At 36.5% G+C, this 12,537-nt stretch overlaps 1 protein-coding gene across 1 annotated transcript in view; it reads left to right on the top strand.

The window, feature by feature from the left end:
- LAMA2 (laminin subunit alpha 2) overlaps nt 1-12,537 on the top strand; it is a 588,138-nt gene that overhangs the window by 333,108 nt on the left and 242,493 nt on the right. Inside the window, exons 16-17 of the mRNA XM_024759015.1 lie at nt 8,026-8,127; nt 9,523-9,734. Coding sequence (XP_024614783.1) covers nt 8,026-8,127; nt 9,523-9,734 — 314 coding nt within the window. The remainder of the gene's footprint in view (nt 1-8,025; nt 8,128-9,522; nt 9,735-12,537) is intronic.

Below are 12,537 nucleotides of genomic sequence, written 5' to 3'. Positions count from 1 at the left end.
TTTTAATCAGATCAATGTTGTATATCATGAGGATATAGTTTTCTGTTTTCTTGGCAGAGAACTTAAAGAAAAAAATTAAGCCCTAGTCAATACGAAACATACGTATATATAAAACCATAATTTATGGTTTATTTGATTAGATCAATGTTTAATAATATGCTACATGTATTTTTTGTACTGAATATTTACTCATAAATTAATCCAACCCAAAGAAAGAGTACTAATGGAAGCTTCCATCCAAACATAAAAAGTAAACAGAAGACAAACAGCTGTTGCAAAAATCCTATTTTTGAGTCTGGGCTTGATAACAAAAAACAGTTTGGAGAATTTGGCTGCTACCATTTACTCGCATCTGTTGAGACTGTACTATTTCAACTCAATATTTGATCAGTGCATGTCACAAGGTAGCAAGTAGTTCTCTAAGTCAGAGAACTTAGAGAAAATACTAAATACTAATTTGTGTATGGGATGTTGTACTTCTAAGTGCTTCGTCTTCTATGTAAAGTTTAGCAAATCTGTTCATGGGATGTTTATATTTTTAAGTGCCCCCAGAAGGATCTAGGCATTTGTAGAAAATACATGAAATAGAAAAAGATTAACCCATTCATTGTAATTTTTAAAAATTTGATCTCTCTACCTTTGGACTTCTTGTTATATGAGAACCACTAATTGTCTGGTTTTCAGTTGCAACCAGATATATTCTTACCTGATCAAACCTTTATAATTCCATTTGCTTTGAATCATAACTGAGTATAGGGAAAGTATAATTGGGCCTCACTTTGTTACGCAGGAGACAGAAAGCTTATGCTGGAGATAGGTTGGCATTACTCAAGTGAATAAACAACTAATCTAACAAAAATTCATATGGGAATCTCATATTGACTTCTTAATTCCTCTAGATGTATCTCTCACAATTGCTTTGTTTTCCCTCTGCCAACCAAAATGCTGTAATGAATATCTCTTGGCATTATGAATAAGAAACACTGTATATGAATACTAGCTAGGAGGTAGGTTGTGAGAATTTGGAAAAACATGGTGAAAGTTGGGAAGAATAAATATGCGTGAGTAGTTCCGTAAGCAGTTGGAGGACTGGGCTGCAAGGACACTGAATGATCAGGTAGCGAGTGTTACACTGAGGGAGTATCCCTGGTGGGCTGCCACAAAACTCTGTCCTTGGCCCTGACGCATTCACAATTTTAATCACTGCTTTGGATACATATGAACTTTAGATGATACAAAGTACAGAGGGATGCAAAATTATCTTATCGGGTTGGAAGTGGCCAAGTCTAAAAGGAAAAAAAAATCAGAAGAAAGAGGAGAGAAGGAGATGGTGGGAGTGGGGGTAGGGTTTGAGGGAGATGTGTAAAAGGAAGGAAAGAAGGCAGAAAAAGCAAGCAGAGAGGAAGAAAAGAAAGGGAGTAAGGCAGGCAGAAAGTAAAATTCCTCAAGTTTTTTTCTTTGTATCTCCTGGACTGCATAAAGTAGCCTCTTGCCTTCCAAAGCAACATCTCTAGAACGTATTGTCCCCATGTGACACCCACAACTCCTAGTCCATTTTCTGTGCGTCAAAGATGATGTAACTTTAAGATCTCCCATGTAAATTCTGCCTGTTCTCTAATTCAACATCCCCTTGCATCAGTTCTATTCTAATGATCAAGTTTTGAAAGGAGAGAAACATGCACTTATCTCAATGTTATAAATGTACAGAAGAGTATAACAAAACCTGTAGTGGAATACTTTTTCTTTTTGAAAGAGAGCTTCATGAATAGACGCATTAATAAACACTTAAATGGGAGGATACCTTTTCAGAGTTTAATACTCTGGGGCTTTGGAATCTAGAAAGATGAATCGCCTGCCCTCTTTGTGATACGAAATTGAAATTGACAGCTCTGTTTCACTTTTCCTGCTCAATATTACAAAGCCTTTTCCTCATTTGATTTTAGTATATCCTTTCTGAAATATTTGCTGTGGTAAGAAAAGCAAATATTAGGTTTCACACCCCATTTTGTGGAGTAAGAGTGATGATGTTCTGACATCAGAGGACCAAATATTCCAGGCTTATTTTTCTGTGAAAAATTTCCTTGCAGATATATTGTCCTCCATAGATCATCCACCCTTCATCCCTCAATCCATACTTCTTAAATTGGGGGGAAAAAAAGAGAGGCTAGAACACACAAAACCTAATACTAAATGCTTTTGTAAAGCTTAGCTTTATGAATTAACTTTAGCCTTTTCCACTCATGAGGAAAAACTTTCCTGCCTCATTAGATCTTTAATGCAAGGTGCTGCATGCACACTGCATTATTAAGTGTGACATTAGGCTATATATTGCATAGTAACTATAATGTTACTTGCAATCAAGCTGTTCCTTTCCCCTGAAGGGAGAATTAAAACAGGTATTCAGGGGAAACAGCTACTTGCATTGCTCTTTTCTTAATGGGGTGAATTTGAGGATCAGGAGAGTGAAGGGCTTAGCACTGAACCATCTCCGGGAATGGATGGATGGGTGCTGCTCCTTTGTCTTGCAGCGCCTTCGCAATTTGATATCTGAATCTCCCCAAAGGGAATTTTGCTTAATAGATAAGGGGAAAGATAAAAGGCTAGGTCTTTGGGAACTCTTATGGAATGAAATATTTTCATTAAATTCACTTTCTCTTTGTATTGAAAAGGAATATAATTTTCACCTCTGGTACATATAGTCTAATCCATCCAGTAAATATAAGAAAGGCCCTAAAGCAAACTGGAATTGCACTTATTTCTACCTGTGGAAAAGCATATTTCTCTAGCCAATAGAACGATGCCAGTTTAGTTCCCAAATAGCAGGAGAAAATGAAATGTTCTATTGGCTGTACATGCAGTGCTCTGTAAAATTAGAGAAATCAGTGTTGTCCCCAAAAAGGACTAATATGAAAACCTCAAATATAAAATTAATAGAGTCTACAAAGTCCAAGATTGTGGAAAGTTAAAGTTATGCATAGTACACATAACTTACCAATGTCATGTGATGTATGGTTAGAATTCTTTAATGTTATTGGATGAGTTGGTTTATACAGAGCTCTACCTGTTCTTCTGTCCTTTAGTTCTTTTACTAGTTGTGGTTGCCACTGACTTCTCAGTGGACTTTAAGAATATCACTGAAAGAACTTTTTTCCCTCAGTCTTCTGTCCAGCGGGACATCAACCAGGCAAAGAAAGAAAAGCAGCATTTGAATGGTCAGAGAGCTGTAGGAATGAGAATTGCAGCAGGAAAATTACTTTAAGCACACATAAGTAGCAGAATGGATAGATACAGAGGCTAGATTGGGAGTTCTGAAACTTTTTCAATTTGTGGTATTCTTAGTGTCTCCATATTTTTCTCACAATGCCTTCTAGATCAACTGAAATATGCCGCAGTAGTTAGGGCTAAACAACTTAATAAATATTTGTAATTTAACAACTTAGCAGTCATTAAAAAATAATGCACATAAATTTAGACAATATAATAATTTCTTTTCTTCATAAATTACCACAATTACTTACTAATGGGATCTTTCTTGCTGAGTAATATTCAAGTTCTCAAAACCGAGAATCAGATCAGACATTGCTGCCTTTATTTTCTGTTTCACATTGATTTTCGTACAATGCTTGTTTTTGTTTTTGTTTATCACAGCATCCACTGAAAACTTTGCTTAACAAAGATATGACATGGCTGAAAATGCAAGTAAACAAAAACATAGCTCAAAATTTTGAGAACATCCTCTAGAGGAATATAAAACTATCTGTTAAAATTGTGAACTACATAGAGCTAGTTGTTTGTGTGGTGTCCAACCATTACATAGTATTGCTGTATTTCCTTCAAACACTTACAACATCCCACAGTGCCTGTGTGAGTTTACTGAAGTGCCCTGGGACATCTCTGCACAGATTTTGTGAACAGGGGGCTAGATAGATCCTACAGAGTATTGAAACTGCATAGAAACTTGAATGATACCATAGATCCCAGGGCCACTAGAGGTTCTTTATTAGGCAGGTGCAACAACAGAAGTAATTGTTGATAACACTTTCCCCAAAAAAGAAGACTGAAGTCAGGGAATTGAATTCAAATGCTTGATGAGGACCTAGTGAGTGGGATGTAGCAATGGGAACAGAAAGTTAGACAAGAAGCATTTCAAGGAATAGGATTGAGGCACTAATCTGATACAGAAAATAAAGTGAAAACAATATTATGTTGTACCTATGGTTTCCAAATTACAGTAGAGAAACAAAGCAATTGGCTTGACCCATGCTTCATGGAAGTTAAGAAAATAGTTGTTTCCTGGGAAGACCCAGATAATAAGATTAACTTGGGTATGTTGAGTGTGTGATACATTACTGAACAATCATTCAGTACAGAACTGTTACAGGCTGAATTGTTCCCCAAAATTGTATGTTGAAGTCCTAACTCCCAGAACCTCAAAATGTGACTGTATTTGGAGAAAGGATCTTTTATTCCAATTAATTAATTAAGTTAAAATGGGGTTCTTAGTGTGGTCCCTAATACACTATGACTGTTGTCCTTATAAGAAGAGGAAATTAGGACAGAGACAAACACAGAAGGAAGACCATGGAAGAACACAGGAAAAAGATGACCATCTATAATACAAGCCAAGGTGAGAGGCCTAAGAAAAACCAACCCTGCTGACATCTTGATCTCAGATTTGCGTTGTTTACCCAGTCACTGGTCCTTTGTTATGACACCAGGAGCAAATTAATACAGGGACATGGGACAGGATAGAAGATACAGATTGAGAAACCAGCTATGAACATAGTTCAATCCATGAGAGAGGAATGGAAAGTCAATAAGAAAGGATAACCAAAAGAGAGTGAGAGTCTTGGAGACATCCATACACTGAGTATAGAATAAAAGAAAAATGTATCTATCACAGAGACAGAGTTATGACCTCTGTCGTACTCCAGGGGAAGAAGTATCAGAAAAGTCTAATGTAGTAGAAGACCAAGGAGTCAAGAATCTTAAAAATTATCACATGACACATAGAACTGGACAAAAGCCCATTAATGGTTGCTAGATAAAGCTGATAAATGACCTTTCAAGAAGCACTTTTAGTGAAGTACTAAGGGTGGAAAGCAGGCTGCAGCTTGATAAAATAAAAAAAGGGTGGATGGGTAGAAATAAAGAAAACGAGTGTAATACCACATATCTTAGAGTTTGACAGCAAAACTAACAAATAACCAGAGATAACAGCTAGAGGAGACAACAAAGTTAATTGATGACTTGCAGCCCTGTGCACATTTGATTTGATGGAGAGAGTGAAGATTGGGATACTGAAGGAATTATAGGAGAGTGGAGAAGCAAGCATGTGGGGGAGCCAAGTAAAAATGGCATTTGGAATATGGAGCAGTACATTGATGGAGAAGAGACAGAACTCCTCATCCAGGCCATATATGAAAGGACAACTTATATTCTGAGTATTTGCAAAACTTTTTCCCCCAAAAAACAATATTCCTCAGAAAAGAAAGTGTTATCTTATAATTGAATCATTATTACAAAGACCTTACAATGGTATGTACTCTTTGGGGAAGACACATTAGCTGGAAACACCACCAGGAAGTGCTTGTTCTTATTGCTTATGAAGAGATTACTTTATGGAGTTGAAGGAAAAATAGAGGCAAAGGAGTTTAACAGAGAATAAGTAATTATTCCTAGGAGGTACAATCTCTAAATTGAAGGATGATATCTTAAACAGTCTTTTAAAAAATTACCTAAGTACTTGACTAAGTAGTTATATAGAGGTGATCATAAATACGCACCTTAGGATGAATGAAGTAGACAACGATTTTAATATTATAGAAATGAACACTTGTGGTTTGGGGAAAAAACACCTGGTAACAGTATCATGCATCTATTTAAAATTTCCTGTTTTTCACAACTTAGATGGAAGCAAAATAGATTCACTCATGAAAATTGTTAGATGATTCAAAAACTGGTTCTAATGTTGCCAAAGCATGGGTATCAAATATGCGTGGAAGAGTTTGGAAAAAAGTTTTTATGAAATGTGAAACCAGTTTTTCATTATTATTATTACTACTATTACTATAAGCCCTCAGGAAAATAGGTTGAATTAATTCTATTCCTTAGTTCATGTTTTATATTATCATTGACCCGCAAAAGGCCCCTCTCTTTTTCTATGTAGTTATTTGTTCTTTTTTCCCCGTTTCCACCCTCCTTACTCTCCCATATTATATTATCTCATATACTATATGACTGATTATAAGCAGGTATGGAAAATACACTGACAAATCAAATATTGTAAAAGATCAAACATTTTTGTATTTCATCTTAAGTCTTAACATCTGGGATACTCAAATTACACACACTTTGGCTCTTTTTATTGGCAAAGTGGGAATTACCTTTAATTCTAAGTTTCTCAAATTGATTTAAGAAATTAAGAATTAATTTACATTGGTCTTTTATTTTTTTAAAGAAACATATTCCAGAAGAATAATAACATGTAATCCAAATTTTAAATAATCAAAATACATTTGGAAGCTCAAAAGTTTGCGACATTATAGATCTATGTCCCAATGTTCTTCCCAAACTCAATCCCTACCTCCTACTAAATATTTTTATTAATTTAGGAAATTCTGAATAGTTAAGCCCTCTTTGAAATATATGAAACATTCTTTCTGCTGCCTTTCTAGACTCCTGTCATTGAGAAAATGTCTGGCTGATTTTGAACAAGCATGCTATGTGAAATTTTGGAAGCTTATCTTAATAGAACCAAAAACCTTTTACATAGATTCGCCCCTCATTACTCACAATAATGCCAAGGGCTATAGTCCAGAGAGATATTTATTATTTTATATATGAAAAGACATTAGAATAGGGCTATTTCTCAGTGGAGCAAGGGAATAAAAGTTTTCTGAATTTTAGTTCCTTATAGAGCTCCCTGTAATGAGCTCTTAGAAGACGTTAGGAGCTGCAATTTTAAAACCCTGTTTAATCAGCCATGGCGAGCTATGTTCCATTCCCTATGGAACAACTCTGAGAGGAATCCGGGTTCCTCCTCTTCAATCCAGAGCATGATCGGGAATTGCTTTGTGGTCAGGGTCTGCTGTGAGAGGGAAAAAAGAGCCTAGGGCTGCGAAGCTGGGTCTGTTTGTCAGCATGGAGGAAACTGCAGAATACAAATCATCAGCTTTGTTTTATGAGTGTCTATTTACAATGCTGGGGTGGAATTTTTTAAAAAGCACTGTAGCATTTGCATCGAGCCTGTCACTCAAGCTCCAGTGTTGATTCCTATCCTGTAAATGATCTTGCTTTCCTATGTTTTTATCCTTTCTGCAAGGGTACTGTCAATGTCAGCGGATGTAAACCTCAAGCATACATTGTATGGGGCTCGGCATGCATGTTGGAAGGAAAGAAGTTTGTTTAACGAAAAGGGATAACAGCATTCATTCAAACTAAGCATATTTGATTGCACAGGGGAAAGTGTATCTTCTTTGGGAGTTTTGATTGAATTTTATCATGATATAAAATTTGCTGCTACACTTCTTTTTCTTTGACCAACAACATTTCCCAGCTTAGCTTATAGTCTAGGTAAAGTGCCTGTGAAATGGAGTGATGTCTTTGCTGAAAGCATTCAGACCCACAGAAAGTGAGTGACCCTCAGGGATGGGTAGAAATCTCCCAATTTTAACAAAGATCCTTCTCTGTTTGGGAATTTTAAAGCTCAAGCTACACACTAGGAGAATGACAGGAGGGGCTGTGTTTGGTTCCCTGGAACTTAACCTATTTCAGCAAGCCTGCAATACCAGGGAAAATAACACATGAATTTATATTTGTGTCAGGCTTGCTGTTGATGGGTAAGGTTCGTATAAAGGTTACTCCTAAAGAAGTGTCTATCATTCTCACTCTGCACCCTCATGATTTCTGCTTCTTCCAAATCCTGCCCTCTAGAGCAATACAATAATTTTAAAATAATAACTAAAACATGATTTAATGACCCATCTCCAGTCCTGTAATGATTACGCATCTCCTCTCTTGTAGCTCACAGCAGTTGGAGGACAATTGACATTTACTGTATCATACGACCTTGAAGAAGAGGAGGAAGATACAGAACATATACTCCAGCTTATGATCATCTTAGAGGTAGAGAATGGAAAGTGTCATTTATATTTAACTGCTTTACACTCTTATGTTATTTGAGGTTATTCCTTACTTGGCTAGTTTAACATTAATTTACATACTACTAGAGAAAAATATCATATTTTGGGAATTTTTTTATGCCAGTCTTATGTTTCACTCTGAAACATAGCTAAAAGACTGAGCATAGGCATTGGGTTCCAATGGTAAATGGGAGTTTTAGAGCAGATTTGGAATTTAAATTTAAAATTTAATGACCATTTTCCCAAGAATATAAGGATACTGAAAGTATTTAGGCAAATGGCAGATTTACATAGTTGTACTTTTTCCATCTCTCCTTGCTTCCAAGTAGATTTTATTGTTGATTTCCTTGTTTATATTAGGTAGAACTAAATGGAAAAGGAAACATTTATTTAGGTGCAGTTAAATCGAATTCAAAACTCCTAATTTAGGTAAGAAAAATATAGGAGAAACTGCTTTTGGGATTTGGAGGGCCATAGGCAGTTCCCAAATGTTAGAAGGCTAAAGTTATCACAAAGACTGTCTTCCATCCTTTCTCATACTCTTCCTTTCACATAACACATGCCCTCCTCCCCTCAACTCACACAAAATCACACATTTCATGCATATTTATGAGTCCAAATGGATCTATGTTGATTTAGCATGAGGCTCTGTTGTTTTTTGTCTTGAAACTTTCATGCATGAGAATCAATTTAAAAAATTCTTTCCCCAAAATGAATGTTCCCAGTATTAGATGAAGTGATCTGGGTGATATATATCATTACATATGTATGTGTATGAAACTAGAAGTATGTCATGGAATTCCTTTGAGATAAAAGGGATTCTCTAAATGTAAAACGTTGAGAAGTTACATATTATTAATACGAATGAACTAAGATAAAATGTTAACCCAAATGGTAATGATGCCATTATCCTATTGTGAACATTAAACTGCAGGGTTTTTTCTTGTTTGTTTGGTTTTTTCCCCGAGATAGAAGAGTCCTTTAAAACAATAGCTTCATACACTGTTCTAAGTTTTCTTCCCTATTTTCCTATACAACCCCCATTCACCATAAAATAGTATATTTGAAATATGCGATTTTTGTACACTTCTGTAAAACTGAGACATTTGTAGTCACATATATCTATGAGTTGCCAGGTATTTATTATTTTAATTAATGGGGGAAGCAAAATCATGCATAACCAGAAAGCTTATACTTTGTGATGCATCTGGTTAAGGCTAATATTTGAATTGTTTTCTCTGCCTTTTATACATACTAGAAATATGCTGACTGACAGGGGAAGCTAACCTGAAATTAAAAGCCTACTGAAGATAATCCACAGAGAAGAGAATACCTTTTTTCACAGTTTTACCCTTTTATACTTTCCTTTTCTCTTTAGGGAAATGACTTGAGAATCAGCACAGCCCAAGATGAGGTGTATCTGCAACCATCTGAAGAACATATTAATGTGTTGTCACTTAAAGAAGATTTATTTACCATACATGGCACAAATTTCCCTGTCAGTAGGAAAGAGTTTATGACCGTGCTTGCGAATTTAAAGAGAGTCCTTATACAGATCACATACAGCCTTGGGATGGATGCCATCTTCAGGTAAACTCAAGAACTGCATCTCCCAGTGTTCACACATTTACCTTGGGGCAAACACGCATGTGCTGAGTGACTGAAGATCCCTAAGGTTTGCTGTCTTCAAATAGTAGATAAGAACGGAGCACTGGTTTTCTGAAAAGTGTTTCTATTAAGCTTTAAAATTTTACATACCCAAGATGAATTTGTCTTAGTCATTTTTTAGTATTGATGATTCTTTTTCAATTCTGCCAGAGCATGCAGTAAGAATGATTCCCATACTGATAAATGCTATACTGGAAAAGAGTCTCCTTTACGATGACTCAGATAGTGGAAAACTAAAGTGATACAATTCCAGGATACCCGTATTCAGAAAGTGGTTTGTAAAATATTTTCTTCCATTACTTAATTCAGTCGTCTCTGACTTAATAGTATATAGTTTATGATGAGAAATATAAGCACCTTCATTTAAGTAACTACAAGGTTTTTTAAAAAAAATACTGTAATGGCTGCATGATATAAAGGAAAGTATGAGCTTTGGAGGTAACCTGACTAGGAATTAAATTAGCTCTATTGCTTATTGTATGTGTGACCTTTGGCAAGTGGTTGGTCCTTGTGGTAACTTGATTTCTTCAAATGTGAAGTGGAGAAAATAGTGCCTACCTTTCAGGGTCGTTGTGAAAATTATATGTGATAATTATGTAAAGTGCTCTTTACCTAGAATGCTTTCACAGGATTATTCCTTTCTGTTCTCCATTTTTTTTCCTTAAAGAAGGAGCTCCCTGACTTGAACCAAACATCCATAAGGGGCTGACTGTAGGCTGCTGTGCTTTCCATTTTTAAAACAATGTTGGGGCTTGCCTGGTGGCGCAGTGGTTGAGAGTCCGCCTGCCGATGCAGGGGACACGGGTTCGTGCCCTGGTCCGGGAAGATCCCACATGCCGCGGAGCGGCGGGGTCCGTGAGCCATGGCCGCTGAGCGTGCGCGTCCGGAGCCTGTGCTCTGCAACGGGAGAGGCCACAACATTGAGAGGCCTGCGTACCGCAAAAAAAAAAAAAAAAGATGTATTTTTCTGACAAAATTTTGACTTTGTGTCTAAATGAGCTCTTTTCCTTTCTCCTTTTCTACTCTAATAGTAAATAACACAAGCTCTCGTGGCAATTTTGTCCTAAATCAGGTTAATTCGATGACCAAATGTGACCCCAAACCAACAACTTGGCATACCCATAATCAAAGCGATGTCTCCAATACTGATTTATCTGCAGAAGGGGTTTTTTATTACTGATGCTCCCCTACCTCCTTCATTTGCTTGCATGGCCTAGTTTGTCTTTCATTTGTAGTACTTTAACTAAGCGTAATCATCATTACCATCTCCCAAAGGAGAGTATCGCAGATTCATAAACAGAACCACTGCCAAACAATGTACCTCTTCTGCAGAGTCAGTTCTGCTAGAAGCTGGGTTAAAATGCCATGAAGATGAGAAGCAGCCCTTAGGAATTAATCATGTTTTTTCACATTTAGTAAGTAGAGATTGCCACGATGTTTAACAAGTACAACAAGATGAGTCCTCTGGATTTCAAAATAAATGACAAGCAAATTGACAAAAAGTGGCTGGGGGACTTATTTATTTTTGCCAGCATTGTTTCTCAGACTAGTTAATCCAAAGACATGAACCCCCCTGATTCATGTCAGATAATTTTAGTGTCTACCCATCTGAAAATCACTAGTTTCATTTGAGCCTGCTGAGGTTTCCCCATACACGAACAACGTGTTCACAGAGTGTGTCTATGGGATCTGACACAGGAACTAATCCGAGTAGGTGATGCTTTCTGCAGCCTACATTTTGTAAGGCACTGTGGTTCAAGAAGTGAAAGCCATATCATATTTGAAACTCCTACCCACTTCAGGTGAGCCGAAAGTCAGCATGAATCCCGAGTCAGTACGCTTGTTATATTTTATTTATCTCTGATCTACTAGTAGATTGAGTCATATTTATAAAACATCATTTGAATTGATTTCAACTTGTCTTGCACAGTAGGCTTCCAACTTGGTATACAGCTTGTGTGCAAGCACAAGTAAATTGAAGCTATCTCAACAGAAATCCATGTTTAGAATTACTTAAGGAAGATTTATTTCCAGGGTAGTTCTCTCAGCAAATGGGCTTACGTTCCTCCTGTTATGGAGGAACTGGAATTGAATAGTGGAGGGAGAAGTGGGCTGCAGGTCAGGATTTTGACTTCTGTTTTCATCTTAGCGATTTAATAGTTGTAAACATAAGTGTCATTTTGACCTCTTTGGATTCAATCACCTCATCTGTAAAATAAAGATGAGGACAATTGCTTGCCAATGTCAGAAAGTCACTATGAGAATGGAATTAGAGGACTGCAAAAGCATTTTGCTAATGGCAAATCAGCACACAAATCTGAAACATTTCTCTCTGACCTGCATCGTTCCAGGGAATATACCACTTTTTCCAAGGACCGTTAAGACTTGGAGACATCTAGAATAAAGCATGGACTGATATTTCTAAAATTGAGACCATTTTTGCTGTCATTTCTTTTCGACAATGCTGAGAGGCCCATACGATAAAATTAATTGATTTCCTTCTCATTGCCCTCATTGATAAGATGAAGATAAAAATGGAAAAATTTTCATTCTTCCTTTAAGAATGTAAGAGAAATCAACTTAACCTAACTGTGTATCTTTCTCCTTTAAATTCACCAAACCTTGTTTTTAGTAGCATCCTTGATATTTAGCTTGATCTTTTTTCTTATACCCTATAGTAGACATTAGCACAGTTCATCAAATTTTTAATCTCCTCCTTTTGGAA

The sequence above is a fragment of the Neophocaena asiaeorientalis genome, unplaced genomic scaffold (genome assembly GCF_003031525.2).
Source record: "Neophocaena asiaeorientalis asiaeorientalis breed wild unplaced genomic scaffold, Neophocaena_asiaeorientalis_V1.1 scaffold5, whole genome shotgun sequence".
NCBI classification, from domain to species: Eukaryota; Metazoa; Chordata; class Mammalia; order Artiodactyla; family Phocoenidae; genus Neophocaena; species Neophocaena asiaeorientalis.
The sequence above is the reverse complement of the archived record's forward strand: the minus strand, read 5'-3'. Positions and strand labels throughout refer to the sequence as shown.